The sequence below is a fragment of the Dipodomys ordii genome, unplaced genomic scaffold, assembly GCF_000151885.1.
Source record: "Dipodomys ordii isolate 6190 unplaced genomic scaffold, Dord_2.0 Scaffold18, whole genome shotgun sequence".
Classification (NCBI taxonomy): domain Eukaryota; kingdom Metazoa; phylum Chordata; class Mammalia; order Rodentia; family Heteromyidae; genus Dipodomys; species Dipodomys ordii.
In genome coordinates, this window is record NW_012267234.1 from 7,297,127 (window position 1) to 7,311,809 (window position 14,683).

Below are 14,683 nucleotides of genomic sequence, written 5' to 3' on the forward strand. Positions count from 1 at the left end.
CACAATCTATATGAGTAACATTTGGAACTGTCAGTGTTTTGAATTTCAGTAATTCTACTAAGTATATATTGATATCACATTTTTGTTTCACTGTTTCGTAATGACTTACGATCATGAGAATTTTTCATATTTTGCCAACCATACATATATAAATTTTGTGGAATTTATTCAAGCCTTTTGCCAATTTTTAAATTGGATTATTTTCCTAATGTTTTTCTGGTCCTGGAGCTTGAACTCAGGGTCTGGGCACTGTCCTTAAGCTTTTGTGTTCCAGGCTAGTGCTCTACCATTTGAGCCACAGCTCCACTTCTTGCTTTTTGTGGTTAATTGGAGATAAAATTCTCTCAGATTTTTTCTGCCCAGGCTGGCTTCAAACCACAATCCTCAGATCTCAGCTTCCTGAGTAGCTAGTATTACAGACATGAGCCATCAACAACTGGCCCTTATTGTTGAGTTTTAAAAGTCATTTGTATATTAGTCTTTATCAGATAACATTTTGCAAATATTTTTCTTGCTGTTACTTTTCCATTACTATAACAAATAAAGATAAAATAATTTATAAGAATGAAAGTTTTGGGGCTGGGAAGGTGGCTCAGTGGTAGAGCGCTTGCCTTGCATGCTCGAGGCCCTGGGTTCGATTCCTCAGCACCACATAAGCAAAAAGAAAAAAGCCGGAAGTGGCGCTGTGGCTCAAGTGGTAGAGTGCTAGCCTTGAGCTGAAGAGCTGAGGGACAGCGCCCAGGCCCAGAGTTCAGGCCCCACGACTGGACCCAAAAAAAAAAAAATGAATGAAAGTTTTGCCAGGTGCTAGTGGTTCACACAATAATTCTAGCTACTCAGGAGGCTGAGATTGAGATCCCATTTCTGTCCCACCCCACATCAGGGGAGAGCACAAATGCAATCCCTGGAGATCCCATTTCAAAGTCAGCCCTATTCTGTTATCTATATCTATCTATCTATCTATCTATCTATCTATCTATCTATCTATCTATCTATCTATCTATCTATCTATCTATCGAGGGAGGAAGATGTTCATTTGTTTCTAACAGGGTTTGAGAGTTAAGTAGTATTATTGCTGCCATTTTATAGATGAAGCTGATGTACAGAGAGACTAAATGTCTGGTAGTCACAGATCTAGTGCATCTTTCTTTGCATCAATGCACTGATATATAGCTTGTCTACTCCCCTTCTACTGCAGGATCCATTGATAGTTTTCTCTTGTTTGCTTGTTTGCTTCTGTTTTAAAACCTTTCTGGGCTGGTGAAGAGGCTTAAGTGGCAGAGTGCCTGCCTAGCAAATGCAGGGCCCTGAGCTCTACTCCCTAAATACTGCAAAAACAGATAATGACCACCTTTCTGAAAGCTGGGGATGCCAGGGCCTTATGCTTGTAATCCTAGCTGCTCAGAAGATAGGGATTGGGAAAAATCAGTTCAATGCCAGCTCAGGCATAAATTCATTTCAATCAATAGTTGGACATAGTGGTAAATGCCTATCATCCCAGCTACGTGGGAAGTATAATTAGGCAGATTGAGATCCAGGTCCACCAGAGCATACATGCAAGACCCTATTTGGAAGATAATGAAGCCTGGTGCTGGTGGCTCATGCCTATCATCCCAGCTACTCAGGAGGCTGAGGATCTGTGATCTGAGGATCACAATTCAAAGCCAGCTGCAGGAAAGTCGTGTGAGACTGTTATGTTACTTCCAATTATCCAACAGAAAACCAGAAGTGGCACTGTGGCTCAAAGTGGTAGAGCACTAGCCTTAAGCAAAAGAGCTCAGGGACAGCACCCAGGCCCTGAGTCAAGCTCAATGACATATATACATATGTATATATGTAGTTAAGTACTTATATATAAGTACTTATATATATATATATATATATATGTAGTTAAGTACATATATATATATATGTAGTTAAAGGAGTTACTATTCAACAAAGCAGTTTATGAATACAGTGCATCTTGATCAATGATCACCTATTTAATTATTCTCCCCCATTCCTCCCAACCTTACCCCTTCCCTCAATTTTCTTAATTTTGTAGAATATGTGTTGAATCTTATGACTACATTCTCCCCATTAAGTTATGTTTTGCGTACTTCTTTTTATTTTTTTTTTTGTCAGTCATGGGGCTTGAACTAAGGGCCTGGGTTCTGTCCCTGAGTTCTTCAGCTCAAGGCTTACACTCTACCACTTGAGCCACAATGCCACTTCTGGTTTTTTTTCTGTTTATGTGGTGCTGAGGAATCAAACCCAGGGCCTCATGCATGCAAGGCAAGCATTCTAACACTGAGCCACCTTCCCAGCCCCTGTTTTGAGTACTTTTTTTTTTTTTTTGGTCAATTGGGCACTGTCTCTAAGCTCTTCAGCTAAAGGCAAGTGCTCTACTACTTGGGCCAGAGCACCACTTCCGGTTTCCTGGTGATTTATTGGAGGTAAAAGTCTCATGGACATTCCTGCCCAAGCTGGCTTTGAACCGTGATCCTCAGATCTCAGCCTCCTGAGTAGCTTGGATTACAGGCGTGAGCCACTGGCACCTGGCTTGGGGAGACTTTTACACATTCTTCAAGGCAATTTGAGAACCCCAAGGCCTTTATAAAACAATGATTCAATTGCTGTGATAAACTCTTACAAGCTTTGGAAACAGGCCATTCACAGGGGTGATGGGAGGAACACAGGCCTACTCTCACTGACTCTGCTGCTTCCAAGCAGAAATCATAACATATCTACTGGTGATCTCTTTTCAGAACTGGTGGAGTCTCTTTCATTGCAGGGATCTTATGCTGGAAAAATCCATTCTATTGGTGATGCCTTCAGAAACTTTAAAAATCTCCGATCCTTAGATTTATCAAGAAATTTGATCACCAGCCTAAAGGTACATTCTATATTCTATGACCAGCCCCATTAGTCTAATTTAGGTTGTGTGTGTGTGTGTGTGTGTGTGTGTGTGTGTGCGCCCATGTGAATGTGTGTGTATGTTGATTCTGGGGCTTGAACTCAGGACCTGGGTGCTGTCCTTGAGCTTTTTGTTCAAGCTAATAATCTAACACTTAAACCAGAAGCTCTACTTCTGGCTTTCTGGTGATTAATTGGAGCTAAGAGTCACATGGACTTTTCCTGCCCAGGCTGGCTTCAAACTATGATCCTCAGATCTCATTCTCCTGAATAGATGTGATTGGAGGCATTAGCCACTGGTGCCCACCCTGTAATACGTTTTTATACCTTTTTTCTTTCCACTTCTATAAATTGGATTAAAAAAACTGTGAAGATTAATCAAATTAGCATGTGTAATTAAATAAACAGATATAACACTCCTGGTACAGTGTTTGGCTTGTAAGTAGGATTTGATAAATGTTAGCTTTCTATGTTTTGTTTTATTTTATTTTGTTTTGTTTTGTTTGTCATTTGTGGGGTTTGAACTCTGGGCCTGGGTGCTGTTTCTCAGCTCTTCAGCTCAAGGGGAGCATTCTACCATTTGAGCCACAGCACCACTCCAGTTCTCTGGTGGTTGACTGGAGATAAGGGTCTCACGGCTTTTCCTGCCCAGTCTGGCTTTGAATCATGATCCTCAGATCTCAGCCTGCTGAGTAGCTAGGATTACAGGCGTGAGCCACCAACACCCAGTTTTGTTTTTAATCAGTAACTTATCTGCATTCATCTGAATCAGTTTGCTCAGTTTTCTTAAGGAGAAAATGTTTTGTGATTATTCCTAGCATAATGTTGGAAAACACATGAATTCATGATAGATATTTAACAATTACTTGTTGGTTATAGGCATATAATCCTAGTTTATAATCCTATAATTTTAGCTAATCAGTAGGCTGAGATCTGCAGAGCAAGGTTCAAAGCCAGTCCAAGCAGACAGCCCCCCCCAGACTATTATCTCCAATTAATAAGAAGCTAAAAAAGGAAGTGTGGCTCAAATGGCAAAGTACCACCAGCTATGAGTGAAAAATGTCCCAGTACTGGAACACACACACACACACACACACACACTTCATCTTTTACTATTTTCTTCTCCTTCAGAAGAAGCTCTTTCTCCTGTAAACTGAGGTTTTTATGAAGTTAGGAGAGTAGGCAGGGGCAAAGATGAAAGTCAAAATGGTTCAGCCTGGCTACTACTGGGAAAGCTGGGGAACCACAGATGGAGAAAATTGATTCCAGGTATTTATTTGTCAGATTATTTATTTATGTACTTATTGTTTTGTCAGTCATGGAGGCTGGACTCTGGGCCTGGGTGCTGTCCCTCAGTTCTTCAGTTCAAGGCTAGCGCCCTACCACTTGAGCCACAGCACCACTTCCTGCTTTTTTCTGTTTATGTGGTACTGAGGAATGGAACCCAGGGCTTTATGCAAGCAAGGCAAGCACTCTACCACTTCCCAGCCCCTTGTCAGATTTTTCAAAGGGGACATATTTACACCTGTAAATTCAGGTTTTTTTTCCTTTTGTTTTGGTTTTGTGCCAGTCCTGGGGCTTGAATTCAGGTTCTAGTGCTGTCCCTGAGCTTTTTTCTTTTTTTCTTCTTTTTTTTTGCTCAAGGCTAGCACTCTGCCACTTGAGCCGTAGCTCCACTTGTGGCTTGGTTAATTGGAGATAAGAGTCTCACAGACTTTCCTGCCCTGGCTGGCTTTGTACTGGGATCCTCAAACCTCGGTAGCTAGGATTATAGGTGTGAGCCACCAGTGCCCAGCACCTGTAAATTCTTTAATGTTTAGAAGGCTGAGTACTCCGGCTGGGAAGATGGCTCAGTGGTAGAGCGCATGCCTTGCATGCCTGAGGCCCTGGGTTCGATTCCTCAGCACCACATAAGCAAAAAGAAAAAAGCCGGAAGTGGTGCTGTGGCTCAAGTGGTAGAGCGCTAGCCTTGAGCTGAAGAGCTGAGGGACAGCGCCCAGGCCCAGAGTTCAGGCCCCACAACTGGACCAAAAAAAAAGAAGGCTGAGTACTCATGGGCAGCAATGTTCTTCTCCTTCTCAGGCAACTGAATGGAAGGTGCACGAAGACTTTTTTTGGCCTGTCTTGGGGCCTAAACTCGGGCCTGGGCGCTGTCCCTGAGCTCCTCAGCTCAAGGCTAGTGCTCTACCACGTGAACCACAGTGCCACTTCCAGCTTTTTCTGCTTATGTGGTGCTGAGGAATTGAACCCAGGACCTCATGCATGCAAGGCAAGCGCTCTACCACTGAGCCACCTTCCCAGCCCAGCACCCAGACTTTCTCATAGATGACTGACAGGTCTACAGCTATAAAGTAACAGATACATTCCCATCTTTATCTTGAGATCCTTAACAGTGTGCAGTTTCCTAATGTGGTCTTTTCCTTGCAGGGCATCCAGTATTTATGTTCACTCCAAGACCTGAATTTATATTATAACAACATCCCTTCATTAGTGGAGGTGTCCCGCCTGCAGCCTTTACCCTTCCTCAAAGAACTAGATCTGAGACTCAATCCTGTTGTCAGGAAAGATACAGATTACAGGCTCTTTGCTGTGTACACACTGCAAACTCTGGAGAAACTGGGTGAGATCCTCTTCCTCCATTCCTTCCCCAGCATCTCACTTCAAATCAGCTGACCCTGAACCTTCTGGATGTGAGCCCAGACTGTGCACTGGCAGGAGACATTTGTTTATCAGTCAATATTTATGTCACTTTGTGCAGGCAGGATGTATGACGGGTACTTTTATTGTTTATTGAATGGCCATCTATGATTTTTATCAGTTATTTCCAGCTTTAGTTTTCTTCAGCTGATGGTTTCACCACCACTTCCTAACACAAAATTTCCAGGCTGAGACTCATTTTTCCAGGTGCCTTGACTTTGCAGCTGTAATTAGCAAGAGAAAACTCATGCAACTGTTCCTTGGGGCTGAGTTGACATGGAACAAGAAATATCCCTTTAAATGAGCTAGCCCTGTACTTCCTTCCAATGTAATTATTGAGTATACATTTCTTATTGATATAAAATTTGATTTCACGTGGCTCAGTGAAAGTCATTGCAGGAAACTAAGTGAATTCCCTTTGGAAAAAAAAAAGAAATCATATAACTTTCAGCATTAACAAGAGCAGGGTCTGCTATCCACGCTCCACCTCTACCTTCCTGAAAGGGTTGTTACCCTGTGTGGAGCTGTTGCTATGGCACCCTGAGTTACTGCTTGCTCCAGTGACAACATAATAGCATTATGTTGTGACCTGTTTCCAACACACAAAGATGAATCTGGTCTTTAGTTTTCCCTCTGTAAATATGGCTCTCTGACCTACTACCGTTTGCTCCCCAAAAGAAACATGCTTAAACCAAGGTTTGTGCCTTCAGATGATCGAACTGTACGTGACAGTGAGAGGAAAGCCGCCAAGCTACATTTTAGTCAATTGGGCAACAGTGAAAATTTTCTTTTAGAGGTGGAAAAAAGGTAAGACAATTATCTACAATTGTTTTTAGTCTGGCTCTAGACATAGGTCATAAGTGAATTTTTGCTTGAAGTCGATTTCTGACAGAAAGCTCCCAGGAGTTGTATGACTAGTTAGCTCTAGAGTAAAGTATTCAGCAAACTGAGATTTATTAGGACCTCACTGGGTTCATTCCTATGTTGGGTTTGCATTGGATAAATTATTATAACTCCAAAGGTGGTGTCCACAGCTTATAGATAGGGACAGTATAAATGCCCACCAACTCTCCCTTGGTAGAAATACCAAACAGTGAATGGTCTTTTTCTATTGAATAAGGAGGTTACATTATAATATATAAGACTGTTGGAGATAGAATGAAAGTACTTCTCTACAAACTTCTCGAGACTCTCACGAATCTGGATTCTCTCCCTTCCCCCCCTTTCTCTCTGTCTCTGTCTCTGTCTCTCTGTCTCGTTGATCCTGGGGCTTGAACTCAGGGCCTGAGTGCTGTCCCTGAGCAATTTTCGCTCAAAGCTACCACTCTACTGCTTTGAGCCACAGCTCCACTTCTGGTTTTTTAGTAACGAGTGAGTCTCACAGACTTCATTTTCCTGCCTAGTTTGGCTTCAAACCATGATCCACAGATCTTAGTCTCCTGTGTAGCTAGGATTACAGCCATGAACTACCAGCGCCTGATGATTTTCCATTTCTTTACAAAAATCATATCCAGTAAAAGTGTTTATCTTCTACCCTAAACCTATGCTTTCAAAAGTTAGCATTGGCCATGCGCCGGTGGCTCATGCCTGTAATCCTAGCTACTCAGGAGGCTAAGATCTGAGGATCATGGTTCAAAGCCAGCCTAGGCTGGAAAGTCCATGATGCTCTTTTGGGGGGTGGGGGTGGAGGGTCGGTTGTAGGGCTTGAACTCTGGATCTGGGCACTGTCCCTGTGCTCTTCAGCTCAAGGCGAGTGTTCTACCACTTGAGCTACACACAGCACCATTTGCAGTTTTCTGGTGGTTAATTGGAGGAGTCTCACAGACAAAGCAGTTCTTGCCCTGGCTGGCTTTGAACCACCATCCTCAGATCTCAGCCTTCTGCTTAGTATTACAGGTGTGAGCCACTCACGCCCACCCGTGAGACTCTTATCTCCAATAAACCATTAGAAAACTAGAAGTGGTGCTGTGGCTCAAGGGGTAGAGCACTAGCCTTGAGCTGAAGAGCTGAGGGTCAGTGTCCAGGCCCAGAGTTCAAGCCCCACAAGTGACAAAAATAAAAAAGAGCTTTGTTATTTTTGAGGATTAGGTACAAATCCATCACAACTTAAATAATGCAGAAAAGAATATGCAAAAGTCAAAAATATTCTACTATTAATGTTTGGTATACATCTTTCCAGACAACTGTGTACTATAAATGTACTTATTAATCTGTCCTATCAGTCTAGTTTGTTAGTGTTTTTCTGATTATTATTATTGAGAATTTGAAAAGTTCAGAGGAAAACAAACTACAAGGCTTTTTCAAATAAGAGCAATCCCACCATCTAGAAATGAACATGAATTAAGGCAAACAATCTTCAGTCTTTTTTTTGCCAGTCATGGGGGCTGAACTCTAGGCCTGGATGCTGTTCCTCAGCTCTTCAGCTCAAGGCTAGAACTCTACCACTTGAGCCACAGCTCCACTTCCAGCTTTTTCTGCTTATGTGGTGCTAAGGAATCAAATCCAGGGCTTCATGCATGGAAGGCAAGCACTCTACCACTGAACCATCTTCCCAGCCCCAATCTTCAGTCTTAAAAATGATTATTTACGGGCTGGGAAGGTGGCTCAGTGGTAGAGTGCTTGCCTTGCATGCCTGAGGCCCTGGGTTCGATTCCTCAGCACCACATAAGCAAAAAAGAAAAAACCTGGAAGCGGTGCTGTGACTCAAGTGGTAGAGTGCTAGCCTTGAGCTAAAGAACTGAAGGACAGCGCCCAGACCCAGAGTTCAGGCCCCACGACCGGACCTCCCCAAAATGATTATTTACCTTAATTAGTGTTATGTGTGTATATTTATAACATAAATACATATATATGATCTATAGCTCTGTATCTATAGCTATCTATAGAGCTAGAGATACACACATATACACATATTTATCTATACCACATTATTTTACAGTAATTTCTTTTTACCATCTTTCCTCCACACTAGAACATAAGCTTATAAGAACAAAGACTTTTTGATCTTATATATTACAGAATCTGTAGTGCTATGTCAGGGATTGGCATGCAGAAGTGCTAAGAAATCATTTGTTGAATAATAAATAATGAATGCCAGCCATGTCTGTTGGCCTGGCATCTTTTCCAGTGACTTTGCTTAACTCTGCTCTGCTCTGTAGATTAGTAGTGTCAACTTACATAGCATAGGGGCTGGGAAGGTGGCTTGCTCAGTGGTAGAGTGCTTGCTTCGCATGCATGAGGCCCTGGGTTCAATTCCCCAGCACCACATAAGCAGAAAAAAATCCGGAAGTGGCACTGTGGCTCAAGTGTAGAGCACTAGACATGAGCTGAAGAGCTGAGGGACAGTGCCCAGGCCCAGAGTTCAAGCCCCATCACCAACAAAAAAACCAAACAAGCAAAATAAAAACTTTCATGGCATAAAATTTATCCTGCTATAGACAGAAATGAAATGTTCCTAAAAAGGATTTTTAGTAACACACACACACACACACACACACACACACCAAATTTCTATTTCAAATACATTGGTGTTTTCTGTGTACCATAACAAAATAGAAAGAATCAGTGTATAACTGAATAAAATGTATAGCAAGGTATATAATTAATTCCATCATTAATCTGTTTAGGCCCAGAAAATCATTTGGTATATGACAGGATAGACTCATATGCTGCTCTTTTTTTTTTTTTAATTGTCGGTCATGGGGCTTGAACTCTGAGCCTGGGCACTGTCCCTCAGCTCTTCAGCTGAAGGCTAGCATGCTACCACTTAAGCCACAGCGCCACTTCCAGCTTTTTCTGTTTATGTGGTGCTGAAGAATGGAACCAGGGCCTCATGCATGCAAGTTAGGCACTCTACCACTGAGCCACCTTCCCAGCCCACATATGCTGTTCTTCAGCTTCCCAGGGCCCTCTGCCTGTATTCCTAATTTTGTATGGCCTGCAAATGATATTATACCTATTCAAGTAGCCCTTGATAGAAAAAAATGTTCCCCAGCCCTGAGTGATGGCTAAACCAGAGGTTAAATTCTACTCTATGCTTAGTAATAACATTCATTTTTTTTTACAAGCCCTCCAATCTTGGGGGAAGTTTTTAAAGCCTCACTGGTTCCTATAAAATGGAGTTGATAGGTAGTAGGGAGGCTTTTATGATTAAATGAGAAAGTGAGTGTAAAGCATATGGTCTAGCTTTCCTGTACTTCCAAGGTACTTAACTCAATCAAGGACAAACACTTGCCCTTGTTAGCTGTTATTATAGCTAATGGCTATAATTGTCGCCACTATAACACTAGAATCTGCCCTATCTGTATCTTAACTATAAATATTTAAGTAAAAAAAAATTACCACCTCAATCTGTCAGACTTTTCAAATTTGAGTAAGTTCTGAATTTTCTCTTTAAGTTCTGAATATTCTTTCACATTTAAGATTCAACTATAATATCTTCTCATTATTATTCTTAGTCAAAACTGATTTAAAACATTTTTGGCTTTAACTGAGATACTATAAAAATGTAATTAACATGTCTTAGAGCATTTGGGAGGAAAAAAAAAAAGGTCTGACCACCATGAACCAATTTCTAAACATCATGGACTGGTGATCTCAAAAGCTTTCTTTCAAGCTGGGCACCAGTGGCTTATGCTTGTAATCCTAGCTGAGATCTGAGGATCATGGCTCAAAGCCAGCCCAGGCAGGAAAGCCTGTGAGACTTTTATTCAATTACTAAAACCAGACATAGAACTATGGATCAAGTGGTACAGTGCTAGCCTTGAGCACAAAAAGCCCAGTGACAGCACATAGGCCCTGAGTTCAAGACCCAGGACTGGTGCACACGTAAACATATTCACACACTCACACACACACACACACATGAAAATAAAGGCTTTCTTTCAACTTTTAATTAAATCCTTCTGTTCGACAGCTCTAGGGAGAAGACGATGAAAAACTGTGTGACAGATGAGGGCTCTGCATTAAAAGTCAGTGTGGAGGTTGACACCAGGATTGAAACAGGTCAGCATTTTCTCTGTGATCACAAAATGATCAAGACATCAGTGGTCTCAGCTGTCATAGCCAATATTGGGTAGAATAACGACAAAGTAGTTGAGAAAGCACAGACTGGAAGCAAGCCCAAGATTGATTGGCTATGTTTTTCCTCCTTCCTCCTGCTGCCAGAAGAACCCTGGGTTGAGTCTTTCAAAGCACAAGCTGTACTCAGAGAATTCAATTTCATTTACATAATTTTACGTCATTCATATACCCATCCCTAAAATAAACTTTAATATTACTTTGCTCATCTCTGTCAGCCCCTGGGCACTGATCAGGTAATTGAATTCCTTAGCCAGAATCTTTTGACTCATCTGCGTCCATACAGCTTATACCCTGGGCCTCCTGAGTTCCCCAGCCAAGCACTTTTCCTGCTATAGGATCTCTTGAGCTTGATTGAACTCTATTTCCATAAGCACTATTGGTTCTTCAAAATAGTTACAGTGATGCCACTTTGATGATCCTGCCATATGCTAAGCAAGCTTTCCACCAGAAAGGTGGGGGGGGGGAGTGTGCTGGTCCTGGGGCTTGAACTCAGGGTTTGGGTACTGTCCCTGAGCTTTTGTGCTTAAAGCTAGAATTCTATCACTTGAGTCATAGATCCACCTTTATCTTTTTGGTTGTTAATTGTAGGTAAGTCTCACAGACTTTTTTGCCCTACTGGCCTAGAACTACAATCCTCAGATCTCAGCCTCCTGGGTAGCTAGAATTACAAACATAAGACACCAGAGCCTGGCCAGATTACCTTTTTCACTGGAGAAAACTTTCTTCTGTCCTAGAGTCTCTGCCCTTCTGCAAGATTGATTCAATTACACACAAACGCTTTTTTAAAAATCCAGTAGCCAGGCACCAGTGGCTCATGCCTATAATCCTAACTATTCAGGAGGCTGATCTGAGGATCACAGTTTAAAGCCAGCCCAGGCAGAAAGTCTGTGAGACTCTTATCTCCAATTAACCACCAGTAAACTGGAAGTGGTGCTGTGGCTCAAGTGGTAGAGCACTAGCCTTGAGCTGAAGAGCTGAGGGACAATACCCAAGCCCAGAGTTTAAGCCCCACAACTAACAACAACAACAACAAATCCAGTAGACTGAATAGATGAGCTTTGTAGTTTAGATATCAAGGGTTTAGCATATATTTTATTTTCATGATTTCTTATCTGCCCATATGAACATAAATTCTAAGTCATTTCTACATTATATTGTGGCAAAATAAACTTTTGCTTCCTTTGATGTCTCAGTGAACATAAGTGATGAATGGTAATATAGTTTGTTTTATTTCATTTTTAAAGGTATTTCTTACATTTCAAAAATCATGTGACTTCAGATAATAATTTGGAAAATTCAAAATGCATGAAAAACATTTTAACCATCAATAGAGATAATCCAAATTCACATTTTTCTATACAGACTTCTCTGGTATACAATCGTTGTTATTCAGCCTAGCATTTCTTCTAGGTCAAAGCATTTCTATAGCCATTCCTGGACAGAAGAAAATGCTTTGAAGCATAATTTGACAGCCTCTTTTCCTATGAGCTAATTTAGACTTCATTTATGTCATGTCATTAGCACACATATTCCCTCCAAGAGTTAAAAATGTTTCTCCAAGTGTACAATCTCTACTGAGCACCAACTGCTTTACTAGACAGATGGCCCATTTCTGAAAGTTCTTGGAAGCCCCAGCTGTTGTCTGGAATTTTATAAATATATATAAAACTAATTTCTTGCCACTTTGAGCCATTAGAGCTGAATTTTCCACTGGAAATTGTGTTTGCATTGAATCCCTGGAGAGGATAGCCAATAAGTGCTGTTGGTAATCCAATATGATTAAAGTAGTTATGTTGTATTAATGGTCATGCCACAGGCTAAGAGAAAACCTTCCTGAAGGACAGAACCCACTACTCCATGGTTCAGACAGGGCTTTCCCACCAATCATTTCAAATAGACACGGAGCAGTTACTGTCTTGGATCTTCATCCTGTTCTCTTAACCACATAGTCTTTAGCTCTCTCTCTTCTTTCTCTCAGCCTCCCCGGCCCCCAAATAAACACACCTAGGCTATATTTTCAGAGTCTCCTGTCCTCTCTCTATTCTTTGTCCTTATTGGTCTAATATATTTCAATAGTTTTCTTTATAAGTAAATAGATTTATTATTTAGATTTTTCTCATATGTAAAGAATTTTTCTCACTGGGCCAGTCTCTGCATCAATGCTGTATCTCTGTTGATCAGCTATTAACATACACTTAGAGTCACCACTTAGAAAACATGCCCACCCCAACCCAAAAAGCCCTAAGCATAATCCTCCATGCTTGCCCCATCTGAAAATAATTGGAGTTTGATGCTGTGTCTTCTCTAAGGTGCATCTGAACATTCATACCCTTCCTGTTAGTGTGTGTGTGTGTGTGTGTGTGTGTGCCAGTACTGGGGCTTGAACTCAAGACCTAGGTACTGTCTGTCCCTTTGTTATTTCTGCTCAAAGTGAGCACTCTACCACGTGAGCCGTAACTCTCCTTTTAGCTTTTATGGTGAATAATTGGAGGTAAGAGTCTCATAGACCTTTTCTCCGGGCTGGCTTTGAACATCATCTCAGATCTCAGCCTCCTGAGTAGCAAGGATTACAGGTGTGAATCACTGAGCCTGCTCTGTATTTGCTGAGTGTAAACTCTGGCCCTGGTACTTCCCATGATCTCATTTAATCCTCACAACCTTGAAGTTGTTTGACAGGTGAAGCTGAGACCCAAAGAAGTGAAATAACTTGCCCTACTTACATAGTAAGTGGAGGAGGCAGGATGCTGACTCTGGTCCATATATTATTAAAGTCTTCCTCCAACTCTCTTCTTCCTTCCATTTATTCTGTACTTCACAGCCAGATTAATTCTCTTAAAACAGCATGATCACTAATTATATTTGCCTGCTCAGAAACTTCCATGGTTCCCATTGAACTCTATATTAATTCTAAGCTTTTTGACCTGGCATGCAAGGCTCCTCTAAGCTCTGGTTGCAACTTTATTTCTTCAGCCTTGCTTGAAACCTATTTCATTTCTCCACTACAATGTACAATGGTCCAATCAAATCAGACCACTCTTTTCTCCCCACAGAGTCCTTCCTTTTGTCCTCCTTTGACTGTAAACTAATACACTACTCTGAAATACACTCATAAAAGCCTACTTTTTCTTTATGGCCTACCTCAAAGTTCTTTCATTTTAATGAAATTTTTTAAAAATTCCTCAACCAAAAAGATACTTTCTATTTTTGTAAATTCATATAACTTGCCTTCTGGAACATATACTCTGGACATAGAAAAAGCAAACATTCCCTGAAGCACTTTCAGCATCATTCTTATTTTATTTTTTTGTCGTGGAGCTTGAACTCTGAGTCTGGGTGCTGTCCCTGAGCACTTCAGCTACCACTTGAGCCACAGTGCCCACTTTCGGCTTTTTCTGTGTATGTGGTCCTGAGGAATCAAACCCAGGACCTCATGCATGCAAGGCAAGCGCTCTACCACTGAGCCACCTTCCCAGCCCTCAGCATAATTTTTAAAAACTGAGGCCAGACATTGGTGGCTCATGCTTATAATCCTAGCTACTGAGGTTTGAAGCTAGCTCTAGCAGGAAAGTCTGTGAGACCCTTATCTCCAATTAACTAGCAAAAAAACAGGAAAGGAGAGGTGGTTTAAGTTGTAGAGCATTAGCTAGCCTTGAACAAAAAACACTGAGAGACAGCAACCAGGCCCTGAGTTCCAGTCATCTTACCAGCACAAAAAGAAAAAAGAAAAAGATCGCGGTGTGGGTATTGCTGGTTTGTGTTTGCGTGTTTGTTTTGAAATGAAGTCTCATGAACCTTTCTGCCTGTTCTGGCTTTGAACTTTGATCTTCAGAATCTTAGCTTCCTGAACAGCCAGGATTTATAGGCTAGGCTTACCAACAGCACCCAGCAACTGTTCTCATTTTACAAGTGAGGAAGTCAAAGCAGAAAGAGGCTGGTCTAAATAGTGAATCATGCAGACTGCTGAGTAGAGCCTGGAGATATATAATGCTGGGAGTGGTCCCAGCTCCTT

At 41.5% G+C, this 14,683-nt stretch overlaps 1 protein-coding gene across 1 annotated transcript in view; it reads left to right on the top strand.

Annotated features, from left to right (window-relative positions):
- Positions 1-14,683, top strand: part of Lrrc36 (leucine rich repeat containing 36) — a 41,784-nt gene that overhangs the window by 5,000 nt on the left and 22,101 nt on the right. Inside the window, exons 2-5 of the mRNA XM_013012659.1 lie at positions 2,748-2,875; positions 5,323-5,515; positions 6,303-6,399; positions 10,508-10,640. Coding sequence (XP_012868113.1) covers positions 2,748-2,875; positions 5,323-5,515; positions 6,303-6,399; positions 10,508-10,640 — 551 coding nt within the window. The remainder of the gene's footprint in view (positions 1-2,747; positions 2,876-5,322; positions 5,516-6,302; positions 6,400-10,507; positions 10,641-14,683) is intronic.